The sequence below is a fragment of the Plasmodium gonderi genome, assembly GCF_002157705.1.
Source record: "Plasmodium gonderi DNA, contig: Chr02, whole genome shotgun sequence".
Taxonomy (NCBI): domain Eukaryota; phylum Apicomplexa; class Aconoidasida; order Haemosporida; family Plasmodiidae; genus Plasmodium; species Plasmodium gonderi.
Window position 1 is genome coordinate 242,294 of NW_021628926.1, and position 14,679 is coordinate 256,972.

Consider the following 14,679-nt stretch of genomic DNA (forward strand, 5'->3'; position numbering starts at 1 on the left):
AAAGAAACGTTCACTTGGGGTCTTGTTCATTAATTAAATTCGTATAAATATCATTACACATTTGTGCAGAGAAAAAAAAAAAAAAAAAAAATTCTTACCAAGCTATTATGTCTTTTTGCATATCCATCTCCCCCCTAGGGGCATGTAAAGCTTTTTTTTTTTTTTTTCTGACTATGCGAGAATTATCTCAGTGCATGTATTAAATTGGTTAGCTACTGTATTTAGTGCTATACATTTGTGGTAAAAGTTCGAATGGTTAAATAAAAAGAGAAATCAAAAATGAAAAATGAAGAAGTGATACCATGTCTTTCAATGAGCACATTGTTAGCTTTGGCTCACCTCCCAAGAAATGCACTAATTGATATTGCATATATATATATATATATATATATATATATATATATATAACGATACAAAAATGCGTAACAAGCCCACGGGCACATAAGCACCGAGACATATAGGCACACTTTTTGCGACGTGCAAAAAATATTTTTCCCCTTTTCTCGTCTTCTTTTCTTTTCTTTTCTCTTCTCCTTTTCTCCTTTTCTCCTTTTCTGCTTTTTTTTTTTTTTTTTTTTCTTTTTTGAGCTCCTACAATTTTGACGTACGTTTGGAAAAACATTTCTCACTTTCTGTGTGATTAAAAATTGGGTCCACGACGAACAACATCAAAATAACATTCCCTTCCATATCCCCGAGCCCGGACTCACTTCCCACATAGAGAGAAACTGATTACTTATACACTTATTGAATAATTCGTGTGTTCGCTTTTAAAAGTACAGTTGAGGTAGGCATATAAATATATATGCGTGTGTGTAAGCATGCCTATGTTATGTGTGTATTATATTCCTTTTTTTTTTTTTTTTTTTTCTTTGCCACACCTTGAAAGTATCGTATTTTACCCCTTCTTCCTTATTTTATTTTAATTTTTTCACCTCCTCACCTCTACGTTATTCTAAATCGTTCTTGATCCACCCTGGAGTGAATCTCTTACGTGTACTTATACATTCACGTGCATTCTACACCCCCTCCCACCTTGAACTTTATTTTTTGAGTTCTCTTGCAATAGAAGGCTACTTAACAAAAACAGAGGCGCTACAACATTGCAAAAAAGGGAAAAATTTTAAGTGCAGAAAAAGAGAAAATAAAATAACGAAACAGGGAAATAGCAAGATTGTAAGATACATATTCAACTTTACCACCTAGTGCACTGAACAATTATTATAAAAGGCAAATACCTTTTTTTTTTTTTTTTTTTTTTTTTTTTTTGCTCCCCCACCCTTTCCCCATATCTTGTCGTTACTGGTTCCATAAATTGTTCGACGCTTTTTTTTTTTTTTTTTTTTTTTCTCGAATTAGCTAAGTATCTGTACCTTACTGATCAGTAAGTTCCTTACCCAAAAAATTAACTCCAAAAAAAAAAAAAAAAAAAAAAAAAAAATTATGAACAGCCTTCTATACCACACCATGTAAAAATACTGAACACCAGTTCAACAAAGCGACACAAAAGAAAGAATTTACATGCACACAGATTATCCATTTTTTAAAAAAAAAATATAAAAAAAAATACATTACATATACAATATGCTCATGCATGTATGTGTGTATATTTGCTACCCCACCTTTTGTACACCACGTTATCTACCATTTTAAGAGTTAATTCTGCTTTTTTTTTTTTTTTTTTTTTTTTTCATTGCTGAACTCAAGGGAGCTAGTTAATTCTACATTTTGTTATATAACCCGTCCTTCTAGGAACATACATTTTCAAGACACTTTCGACTTTTCACATTAGATTGTATTATCATTTTGACAAAAGGATAAACTTAGTAAGTTCATATTATGAAATTCTTACAACTCCCATTTGAGTGTGCGAAAAAAAAGTGAAGAAAAAAAAGAATGCATCCACCCTTTTTAGGGACAACTTATGTACACATCATAACCGTGGAAAGGGCACTCCATGTCATTTTATATCTCCACAAATTCCGTCTCACCAAGCTCACCCATTTCTACATGTTTATATTATTTTCCCCTTCATTATTCCCACATCTCTCCGTCTTGTCAAAAATTGAGTTGGATGATAAAGACAAAGATGAGTTCTGAAAAGGAAAGTAAGAAGCGCAAATCAAATGCCCTTGACCAGGCTTGCTTAGAACTCAGTGAAGAAGTAGAAAATGCTGAAGAAATTGTGAAAAAGAATGAACAGATCGAAGAAGAGGATATTGAAACACAATTCAATAACTGGAAAGTTAACAGTGGGTTGTTGTACGATTTTGTGAGTAGAAAAGAGCTGGAGTGGCCATCGTTATCTATCGACTTTGGTGATTTCCACAATGAAAATAGTGAAGATAATGTATTTAATCAAATAGTATGTGTAGGAACCCATACATCTAATAAAGAACCCAATTTCCTATACGTTTGTGATGTACTTTTCCCTCTGGAACAACTACCACAAGAAAATTGCATCTACAAAACGAATGATAATTATGAGGGATTCGATTTTTGTTCAGAAAAAAAAAAATTTACAATAAAATCGAAAATTGCTCACAAAGGAGAAGTAAATAGAATAAAATTTTTGCCTCTTGAAAAGAAAAACATTGTTGTAACGAAAGCAACAGATGGAAATCTTCACCTTTTTGATATAAATAAACATGGAATCGAAACGAATGAAGATAAAATGAATCCAGAAGTGTCATTCATAGGAAATTCATCTGATGGATTCGGCTTAGATTTCAATTCAGAGAAAAAATATGTCTTAACATGTGGAAATGATGGCGTACTAAACCTTTATGATTACAATGACTTGAGTAAAAAAAGTGCAAACCCATTCTATGGAATTAAATATAAATCTCCACTTAATGATGTCTCTTCAACCAATGATCCTAACTTAATTTTAGCTTGTGCAGATAATGGATATATTTTAATGTACGATATAAGAATCAAATCAGAAGAACCCGTTCAACAGGTTCTAGGACAACAAGTACCTGTGAATTGTATTTCCCTGAATAAATTCACGGGACATTTTGCATCTGGTAGTGATAATGGAAAAATAAAAATATGGGATATTAAAAAATTAAATGAACCTCAACATATTATTAATGCACATAAAGAACCTATTATTAGATTAAATTTCTCTCCAAATGATTCTTCAATTCTCGCCTCAGCAAGTAATAGCCGTTTTATAAATATTTACAATTTGGCAAAAATTGGAGAAGAACTTGATGCTATTGATTTATCCGATGGGCCATCTGAATTAATTTTCTCCCATGGTGGACATACTCAGCCCATTACAGATTTCAACTGGAATCATCATAAGCAACTCAAAATGTTTATAGGATCTACTGGCGAAGATAACACTTTGCAGTTCTGGCAACTCAAAACAGAGCTTCTAGACGAAACCAATACAGTTCCCACATCTAATACAGATGTCGAGTGAGGATTTTTTTTTTTTTTTTTTTTTTCTTTTATCCTCTCTACATCTCTATATGTTTATTCATCACCATGGCATATCACATTATAACACATGTGAATGCAATAGGAATGTAAAATTTAGGACACATCTCGGAACGGGTGTCATCCTTATACTTTTTCCCCATTTTTTTTTCCCCATTTTTTCCCCGTTTTTTTCCCCGTTTTTTTCCCCATTTTATCGTCTCCCACCTTTTAGAGGCAAAAAAAATGAACTCACACCGTTATGACAAAATCGTGCTTCGAATATTTTTTCTTCCAACCATGTGAAATGCAAAAATAAAAAGAAATTCTTACAAAAGCAAGAACAGTGGAAGTGAAAAAAAAAAAAAAAAAAAAATAGGGCACTTGCTGCACACACATTACCGGTACACCCCATTTCTTTCCCTAGAATATTTTTCACGTATATGAGGCAATTCTGTTTATCCCCATCCAATCAATCACAATTATCTTCATCCATATCATTACAACTAATAAACGGTTCGTTGCTATCAATGAAAAATAGAATTAACAGAATATAAGGAAACTTCATATTTTAGTCACTTCAAAAGTTCAAAAGGTATGCTAATTTTTTTTTTTTTTTTTTTTTTGTAAAATGCTTTATATTGTATGTACATGTCAAATCGGTGCAGCACAACATGGAAAATAAAAAAAAAAAAAAAAAGAAAAAAAAAAAATTCATTATTCTTTTTTATTAGCTCATTCGACAAAATTTTAAAAACATGGAAGAAGCGAGACCAACCACGAGATAATGGTGCGATTAAAATATGATGCATATGTATAGAATGTGGGAGAGAGGGGGCGATGTTGTCCATTCAGATATATGTATAGATTGATACACATTTGTGTAGGTATTTTTTGGTGCCCAGGTTGGTAACTCTAAGGCTAATTTCCAAATTGACTCAATTAATTACCTTAACAGGGTCAGGTAAAAAAAAAAAAAAAAAAAAACTCGCAAAATTAAAAACTACAAAAGGTGGAAAAGGTGGAAAAGGTGAAAAAGGTGGAAAAGGTGAAAAAGGTGAAAAAGGTGGAAATGTTGGAAAAGCCACAAAAAATGTAAAGCTCGGAAAAGTTGGAAAAACTACTCCATGTGGTTCTCTATAAAAGTTGCGAATCGTTCTGCGGGTCGGGAGGTGTGGAAAAGGTGAATTAGAGGAATGTATAAAAAGTATTAGTTATTCTACCATGTTTGTCTCATGGTACAGTGTAGGGGATGAAGTAATATATAAAATGTTTTGAGAGTGTCCCCTAGGCACTTGGTGTAAAGAGAGTGTGAGAGAGAGAGGGGGTGGAAGAACAATGGAAAAATATTTTTTCTCAAAAAAAAAAAAAAAAAAAAAAAATTAAAACTGTACTTGCATAAGCCTTGGGATGGATACAAGAAATATTCTGTCGATCAAGTTTTCTGAAAAAAAAGAAAAAGTAAATATATATGAATTAGTGAGAAAAATACGAACAGGATTTAAACGTGTGTGTGCACTAACACACATTATACCCACTTTCTCTCATCGAAACATATCGATTTATATGTAAAATCAGTTGTGCCTTTTTTTTTTTTTTTTTTTTTCATGTGCACATTTGGGTGTGTTTTTCCAGTTTTTCCACTTTTCATCACATACTGTATAGTTCTTAAGGTGTGCTCGAATTTTTTTTTTAATCTAAAATTGGTCAGGTAAAAAAGGGGGTGCGGCATAAAATTAGTACGTGTATGTTGTTGCACATCTTCACTTATATGCACATCTTCACTTATATGCACTTCTTCACTTATATGCACGTACGTATGCACATACATGCAGCGCTGCAGCAGCTAGCTGATGCTCCTAGGCACTTACGTCCACTTGGTGAAAATATCAATGATCCCAAAAAAGAAAATTTTATTCCTGTCAATGCTTAGCATGCCTCCGTGATCGCCCTGGTGATACAGAGATGGGGTGATATGACAGTACAGAGATGTGATGATGGAGGTACAGAGATGGGGTTATGATGAGGAAACGTTAGAAGATCACATTAACGTGCACATGACCATATATTCACATGTGGTGGATAAAGGAGACTTATGGTTCAATGCGTGTGCTATGCACGTGTGGGTGGTTTGCGTTTGACTCTGTCAAAAAGGGAGATTCAAAAACACGATTGAGTGATCTCTCTCACACATGCAAATGCTAGAACACTGCTTCAGAAGAGCAAGTGCACAACTTTTCTGAATCCTTACTTGGTGGAACGGTCTAGCTTCTACACATTTTCCGTCTTCATCAAAAATGTGACGAACCTCACTTGTTCTACTTGAGTTCCAATTAACCAAATCGCGTGATAAATCTTTGTAGTGAATTCCAAAAAGAAGTGAATAATCGAGCAAGTAGTTTTCCCTTAAAAAATCTGAATCGGATTTTAAAACCTTCAGTAACTTTTCTTTATTTTCTAATCCTACATTTATTTTATCACCCAATTCATCTATGTCTACATCTTTCAATGCAATTGTGTAGTCTTCTCTCTTCTCTTGAGGAACTGATCGCCCTACTAAACTTCCTTTAAGGTCATACCTTCTGTGTATTTCCACAGCCGAAGAGAAAAAATTGTTCATTACAATGAAGTATATTTTTTTCGTGCCTCCTGAGGGAAGATGGGGTGGTGGTAAATAGAAATGGAATAATGGTGAACACGATGCGAGAGATAGAAAGTAGGGACGAGGAATCCCCATTTATCACAACAGAAACAAATGTCATTAGTTCCAGAACATGGTGCAGCAGTGCAATGGCGCAACGGTGCAACGGTGCAAACGAGTAAAAAAGGAGACTTACTTCCAGATTCGCTTTTGTACTTTATGCAATGAATTCCATACAGTCGTGTTAACAGAGAGTCAGGGTTCTTCTTCACATGTTCATAATACTTAGGAAGAAGGGCCTTGGACAAATTGTGTATGTTTTTGCATACCTGTGAATTTTCAGGGAATGATGGAGTAAGATATGAGTGTTCATCATTAATATATATAGTTTGCTATTGTTATGGAGAGAGGGGGGTTGATTATAAAAATGAAATATTTCGAATCGATTGGATGGTAGAATTCCCTCAGTCATCTTTTCTTTTTCAAATTATCACACAGAGTAGTTCCAAACTTCGAAATCTCTCTCGCCTCTAGAACTTACCGTCTTGATTATGTACTTTCCATTGCTAGTGAAGTAAAATAAAGAACCACTCTTCCCCTCCGAAAGTAACTCGCTGAGCGTGGAGAGGTTTCCCAAGACCATGTTGCTTATGACTTGTTCAGGACCCACAGAAGATATGTATTCTCTGGATTTGATTCCATAAAAGTTACGAATTTGTTTAAAGATAATGGGTGCATAATTCTTAAAAACAACTTTGTGCTTTGCATTAGATGTAGGTAATTCTAAAATGTCTTTGTGTTTAAAATAATTGTCAATATTATTAGTGTTGTATTTTTTTATAGCTGATAAACGAATCCCAATCATCATATTCATTACAAGATCCCATCGTTCATGTCCGAAATAAACAGCTAAAATTTTCTGAAAATTTCTTTTTTTTTTCTTTTGACGTAAAGAAACAGATAATTTCCCTTTTCTCTTAAGTTTATGGTGATAGTTTGATTTGTTAATGTAAATTTTTCTATTTTTACATGTCCCTTTGGAATATATTTCCAGAAGATTACTAGTGTGACTCAGAAGAATATTCACATCATTTTGCCTCAGTGAATTCTGGTTATTATTCATTTGATGCGTTTCCTCGATGGATTCATAGGATGAGGACCATTTGTGTGAGATCGTGATTGTGTGCAGAAAGTACTTAACTATCTGAGCCATTAGCAAAATGTTTTCAAAAATATTCGATTTCAGGTTCTTTATACTCATTTGAGATTCGTTACTCGGTTCATCTCTCAATGGGTGGTGCTCCGTCAACACAGGGTTCATTTCATCTCTGCATTGTCGCGCATTATTATGGTTCTGCATCTGGTTCTGCATCTGGTTCTGCATCTGGTTCTGCATCTGGGCCTGCATCTGGGCCTGCATCTGGGCCTGCATCTGGTTCTGCATCTGGGCCTGCATCTGGGCCTGCATCTGGTTCTGCATCTGGTTCTGCATCCGGTCCTGCATCTGGGCCTGCATCCGGTCCTGCATCTGGGCCTGCATCCGGTCCTGCGTATGATGATTCTGTTCACCTCCCCCCCCCATGTGGTAACTGAAGACGTAGAAAAAAAAGAAGAAAATTTTGTTATAATCCCCAATACTATTTCTCCTCTCCTTCTTGAGGAACTCTTCAATGGCTAGCACGATATTTCTTACATGATACAGAACCTGTTCCTTTGTCAAATTCTTATTAACCATAACGTAATGGTCCTTGTTCGTTGGAATGTAAAACTTTTTGTTAATTACGTCGTCACTAAATCCGTTTACCGTGCTCAGCTTGGAAGCATTGATTGCATTCGCTACATTCGCTACATTCCCTGTAGAACATTTATGAGCCTTCACTTTTTCAACACAATGGCTGTTTCCACTTGCAGCTTTCCTCTCCTCACAATTTGTCTGGTCGAGAATTCGAGAATCATTGCTACTCAGCATAAGTCCATTGTGGTTATGCGAGATTGGGCATCTGGAATGTTCTATGAATTCCTTATACTCTTGAAATTTTCTGCACAGGTATTTTGCGCTCTCCACTTTGTTCGCCTCCCCATTTTGCGCCACATCTGCCACTCCATCTGCCACTCCATCTGCCACTCCATCTGCCACTCCATCTGCCACTCCATCTGCCACTCCATCTGCCACTGCATCTGTCACTGCATCTACCTTTGTCGCTGCACCTGCTTTGGGATTCATCACATCGGAGTCTCGGCTCTGATTCCTCACATGGCTCAATCGGATACTTCTACCGAATGTGTTCTTCCCACACGATTTCCTTCTCCCACCTGCTGCATAATGGAGTGCATTATCACCATCCATATCTTCATTCCCAAGGATGCATGCACCATTGTCTGCGTATGGATCCTCATAAGCACTACTATTCCCCATATCATTAGTGTGCGAATTTTGTATTCCCTCAAAATCTTTTTGAGGTTCTTCTCTGCCATCTGAATAAGTATCCTGGTCGAGAAGATAACACTCTTCCTGTTCTTCTGCGAATTTTCTATAACGCTTCATGTATTCATTGTACTCTTCTACATACTTTTTATTTTCTTCTTTTTTTTCGAATTCAGATATAGCTATCATAATATCACTTTCGTGTTGTTCTTTATTATTACATTTTTTTCCATCATTGATTCCATCTATCAATGAATTGCTTTCTTCAAAATAATCATAATTTCCTGCATGGGTTATTATACATTTGTAATTATTAGAATTAGCATTTTCGAATGACCTGCTAATTTGGGGGATTACCACCTTTCCGTTAATGACAACTTCACTAGATTGAGAATTCCTTTTGTTGCATTTTCCTCCCGTTTGTGTAATTCCATTTGAAGTTTTCTTTTCTTCTTGATTCATTTTGTCAAGTTTTACCATTTCCACATATGAGTTATAATCTGAGGTGAGTGAGCTGCTGTCCGATGTTGCACAATTAATGGGATTATCAGCTTCTTTCTCGACATTTAAGCGGTTCTTATTTTCTATCGAGATATTGTTCCTCCTTGCACTGATTTGAAAGCTCTGGGATGGTGAGGACCAATCTTCAGATGCACTGTTATTCTCATTATAATTGTTTCTTCCTAGATGCACACTCGAATTAGTTATGCTATTCAGACTTCCGTTTATGTTGATCCCTTTTTTTTTTTCTTCTTTTTTTTCTTCTTTTTCTTCTTTTTTTTTTTTTTTTTTTTTTTTCTTCTCAGATGAGTCCTTTTTTTGATAATCCTCCCCTTTCGATATATGAAAATTATCATTCATCTTACCATCACAGTTGTCATCCGTTTTTTTTAACTTCTTCCTCGTTGTTATGTTCATTCTTTCTTCATCTGATTGAGAGATATTTCCTTCAGCACTTTCACAAGAAGAACTTTTTTTCGGTTTCACCCCTCCTAGGGACGACACATCCAAATGGTGCATTTTGCCATTTCTTTCATTATGAAATTTTCTTAATGAAGACTCAAATAACTTGTTGTTTGTATTTTTTTCGTCTCTAACTACACACACTTCTTGAACTAAGACACTTTCTAGAGGTATACAACTTTTACAATTTCCGTTTAACATTAGAAGCGATGAGGAGATTTTTTCCATGCCATTTTCCTTCACGTCTTTCATCCTCTCATTCACTTGTTCTGTGCATTTCTTATCACCAACTTTGTTGATCCGAGTGATATATGCAACCTCCCTTCTGTCACAGCTGCTTTCATGGTTGACATCACCACTTGGGTGATCATCTCCTCTGTATGCTGGTCTCCTTCGATTGGCAACTCCTCCTTCTCCAGCTTCTACTGTCACTGCTCCTTCTCCTCCAGCATGGTAAGTTTTTTTTATTTTTTTTTTATTTTTCATGAATTGCTCCGATGTGGTATCCCTTGAATGGGTGTCATAATTGTTGGCCAGATGTAATGATGGATTCAATTGGTCATTCGAACTAGCTATTCTTTGTGCATTTCCTTCCTCCTCCTTCCATTCCTGATGATCCCTTGTCTCGAATTCTTTGACAGATTTTATTTTTTTCTTCTTCTTCTTTTGAATCTCCCCATGAACAAACGCATCAGCTACTCTATCATGAATTCCTAGGAGTTTCAAAAATTCATTACATTTAACGGCCTTCCTGTAGCATTTTAAATTCATTCTATACTTACCATCTTCACACAAAATACCCAAGGATTTAAACGTATATTTTATTTGACTAACCATTATCTTCTCCTCTGTTCCAAGTAGCTGTTTTTTAATGTCATTAATACTTAGAACCATTTTTTCAAATTGTTCATACGATATGTAATCTGAATAATCCCTAATTACATCAGATGATAGATCTTTTCTTTGTGTCTTCCTAAAATGGGAAGGGTTACTCGATTCATTATTGCTATTACTTTTAAATGGAATAATATTCTTAGATGAACTCTCATTTGTAGTCTTCTTCAATGGTTTATTACTTGAGTTTATCTTAACAATGGAAGGGTACATAGATGTACGACCTCCTCTTCCCCGTGCTCCTCCTCTTGTGGGGATTATTCCTAAGTAAGAATTATGATCATTCTCTTTGTGATATCTAGGTGAATTATTTTGAAATATATTAAATTCCTCTGCATCATTACTGCAAGAATCTTCAACTATTCCTGCGTGAACTATGCGATAAGATAATTTCACTTTTTCTCTTTTACTTCCTTTCAGCATAGTATTAATTGCAACACAGAATTCATAAAAATCTAAATACCCATCTTCATTTGTATCGAATGCTTTAAATATAGAACTGTAAAGATATGCATTTTTAATGGTTCCCAGAATTCCTAAACTTTTCTCAAAATTCTCATAATTTAATCTCCCCTTGTTACTGATCGAATTGAATCGCTTATGAATAATTGCAATTTCTTCATCGCTTAGATGTGTGATTTCTTTTATTTCCTTTATCAAATTCCAGTGTAGTGCATTACGTGCGTGTCCACTCGTGCATATCATTTGGATCTACGTCTTTTTCCATGCAAAAATGGGTTCTATCAATTGGATCTACCAATTGGATCTACCAATTGGATCTACCAATTGGATCTACCAATTGGATCTACCAATTGGATCTATCAATTGAGATCTCCCAAATGGATCTATCAATTGAGATCTCCCAAATGGATTCTATCAATTGGGTTATAAAGGGAACTAGCGCAGAAGCAGAGAACTAAACAGAAATGTCCAGCTAAGAAACTTCAGACAAAAGTTGGAAAATTATTTTCTCCTTCTCTGGTTTATCTCAAAAAAAAAAAAAAAAAAAAAAAAAAAGTAACGATAAATCCCAGATTGGATACATTATGTCAGTTCGACCTTTTGACAAATTTCCAAATCTCGGATTATAATCATATCATGCAAATCGGAAAGATAAATATTAGTCCCAAAAAAAAAAAAAAAAAAAAAAAAAGACGTACAAAGCTTTTTTCTCTCTTTGGAGAAGCCTCTTTTTCTGTGCTTTAGATTTGATACACTTAATTGGAAACGTGAGCTAGCAAAATAATAGCACATGAAGCAGAAGCAAAAACAGAAATTGAAACAACAACAACAAAAGCAAGAATAAGAATAAGAGTGAAACAAAATGAGCGCGAATAAGAAAGCCAACTCAGCTAACACGCATTAGGGTGCACTATCAAAAAAAAAGGAAAAAAAAAAGGAAAAATAGCCAAATATGCATTATGAAATAAATTTCCTATGAGTCGAAGAATTGAGTGCATATTTAATCACAAGAATGTTCTATCGAAATGTTACAATATTGTCTGTTTCTGCTCTCTTAGTTCCATTCTGTGGATGCACAAAATGGGCACTCCTGCTTATGGTAAAATAAAATGAAAGCAGAGCAGAACAGAACTGAAGTAAACAGAACAGAAGAAAACAGAACAGAAGAAAACAGAACAGAAGAAAACAGAACAGAAGAAAACAAAACAGAAGTAAACAAAACAGAAGAAAACAAAACAGAAGAAAACAAAACAGAAGAAAACAAAACAGAAGAAAACAAAACAGAAGAAAACAAAACAGAAGAAAACAAAACAGAAGAAAACAAAACAGAAGAAAACAAAACAGAAGAAAACAAAACAAAACAAAATGAAAGTAAACAAAAAAAACTGAACAAAATATGGATATGTTAGAGTCGTGCGTGTGCGAAGGTAAGGAGGTGTGTAAATTTGAACACTAATTCAAATATGTAGGTCTTTATAAGTTATATTTCCTTTCTTTCTACACGTCTATCTATATTGATTGTTAACCAGCGTAACTAGGGTGACAAGTCGTGTTGCTTTTCCACCGTGTGCATATTTCAATAAATGTGAATCGATTGATATGAATGATAAGTATATCCCTCGTCCATTACCTTTGATCTTCCCACTCTGATCTATCGCAACTCATCTACCATTTCTCACAGGTGTGGAATTCGGATCGGCCAGGTTCCAAATTCACAACTCTCTGTTCTTTGATAAGCACATATGTATTATAACACAAAAAAGAAAAGGCAAAATGGAAAAAAACAACGTCGTATCAAAATGGGGGAACAAAAAGAAGAAAAAAAAAATATAAAAATAAACAAACGAATAAATGATTACTGAGCTAAGGAGTGATCCTCTCAAACTGGTCAGAAGGAAAAGCGTTGCAAAAAAAAAAAAAAAAAAAAAAAAAAAAAAAAAAAAAAAAAAAAAAAAAAAAAAAAAAAAAAAAAAAAAAAGAAAAAAAAAAAAAAAAAAAAAAAAAAAAAAAAAAAAAAAAAAAAAAAAAAAAAAAAAAAAAAAAAAAAAAACAAAAAAAAAAAAAAAAAAAAAAAATCAAAAAAAAAAAAAAAAAAAAAAAAAAAAAAAAAAAAAAAAAAAAAAAACACACACACACACACACAAATTGCTCCTTTTCCTCTTCGATAAATTAGCAGTTTACATGTTCTATAATTGCATGTGTAAGGTCGCGTGAGTTGGATATTTGTGAGTATATGTCATTAAATGTGAAAATGAAGAAATCCTTTGGAGTTTTACAATGTTTTTGAAAAGTATGGCATTGTGCCCACGGGGTCAAGGAAACGATAAATGTGGAACAAAATTATAAAAAAAAAAAAAAAAAAACTTCAATTCCAATTGTTAAAACATAGTCAAATGTATTCATCAATCTGTCAATTATTCATCCAATCAGTTGTAGATTTATTGTGTTTTTTTTTTTTTTTTTTTTTTTTTGCTTATGCTTTTATACTATACTTTCTTCTCTGATGTTTATTTTTTTTTTTTTTTCACTCTTCATTTACTAATTTTTGCATGAACATCAAAATAAGCAATAAGAGCAAGGATTCCCCTCAAAAAACAAGTGCATGTGTCATTATTCATTTTCCCACAGGATTGGGAGGAAGAGGCGCGTTTAAAAGGAGAGGAAAAAAAAGAAGCAAAAAAAAAGAAGCAAAAAAAAAGAAGCAAAAAAAAAGAAGCAAAAAAAAAGAAGCAAAAAAAAAGAAGCAAAAAAAAAAGAAGCAAAAAGAAAGAAGCAAAAAAAAAAGAAGCAAAAAATAAGAGGAAAAAATATGAAACAAAAAATAAGTGGAAAAAAATGAGAAGCAAAAAAAATGGGGGAAAAAAAAAACTTATTTCTAAATGTTCACTCTGGTTGACTTTTTTTTTTTTTTTTTTTCCTCTAATTTTTTTCCTCTAATTTTTTTCTTCTAATTTTTTTCCTCTAATTTTTTTCCTCTAATTTTTTTCTTCTAATTTTTTTCCTCTAATTTTTTTCCTCTAATTTTTTCAACCTCCAATTGCTGCTTTAAATAAATTATAACCCCAAATAGGCAACAACAAATGTTTGGTCTGACACTGAATTCACATTTTTACCACACAGATATGCAAAAAAAAAAAAAAAAAATCAAATCAAGTTAAATCAAATCAATTTAAATCAAATCAAGTTAAATCAAATCAAGTTAAATCAAATTAAATCAGATCAAATTAAATCAAATCAAATCAGTGTTTTTTTGCTTCGCTTCATTTTGTGAAATAATTTCAATCCCAGAGTTTTACATTGACGTTAACACGTGTATACACATATAATCCTCATCTGGTATATTTCTCCTATCACTTTTTTTCTTTTTTACACACAATTTTCATGTACCATATTTCTCCTACCACTTTTGTTCTTTTTTACACACAATTTTCATGTACTATATTTCTCCTACCCTTTTTTTTTTTTTTTTTTTTTTTTTTTTTTTTTTTTTTTTCTTTTTTTTTTTTTTTTTTTTTTTTTTTTTTTTTTTGATATTAACCTCCACACTTTCCCACGTTTTCCTGTTCTTCTGTGAACTCCATATCCAAAAGGGTTTATGCAAAGAGACAAAGTCTATTCGTCTTAATGGATTTTATTTACATAATAATTTACATTATGTGTGTGATGAGGACAGGCAAATGCAAAATCGAGCGCATTCAAAATTGAGCATACCCACACCTTCCCCTCCACTGTGGTTAATGTGTAATTACTGTACACCTTTACCAAAAATTACGCTAAAAAAAACAAAACATCAAAACAGGAAAAATATATATTATTCGAAATTTTACATCCTGTTAAGCATACACAAAATAGACACAATGAGATT

General features: G+C 33.4%; 2 protein-coding genes across 2 annotated transcripts; one reads left to right on the forward strand and one right to left on the reverse strand.

Annotated features, from left to right (window-relative positions):
- Positions 1–2,089: 2,089 nt before the first annotated feature.
- Positions 2,090–3,433, forward strand: PGO_020430 (chromatin assembly factor 1 protein WD40 domain; the record flags this gene model as incomplete). Its single annotated transcript, XM_028685861.1, has 1 exon — positions 2,090–3,433. The coding sequence occupies one exon, from the start codon at positions 2,090–2,092 to the stop codon at positions 3,431–3,433; it is 1,344 nt and encodes a 447-aa protein (XP_028541662.1).
- A 1,116-nt stretch (positions 3,434–4,549) lies between these two features.
- On the reverse strand, positions 4,550–11,057 carry PGO_020440 (phosphatidylinositol-4-phosphate 5-kinase; the record flags this gene model as incomplete). Its single annotated transcript, XM_028685862.1, has 7 exons — positions 4,550–4,587; positions 4,824–4,873; positions 5,088–5,126; positions 5,301–5,380; positions 5,681–6,078; positions 6,267–6,399; positions 6,612–11,057. The coding sequence occupies 7 exons, from the start codon at positions 11,055–11,057 to the stop codon at positions 4,550–4,552; spliced, it is 5,184 nt and encodes a 1,727-aa protein (XP_028541663.1).
- Positions 11,058–14,679: the final 3,622 nt, after the last annotated feature.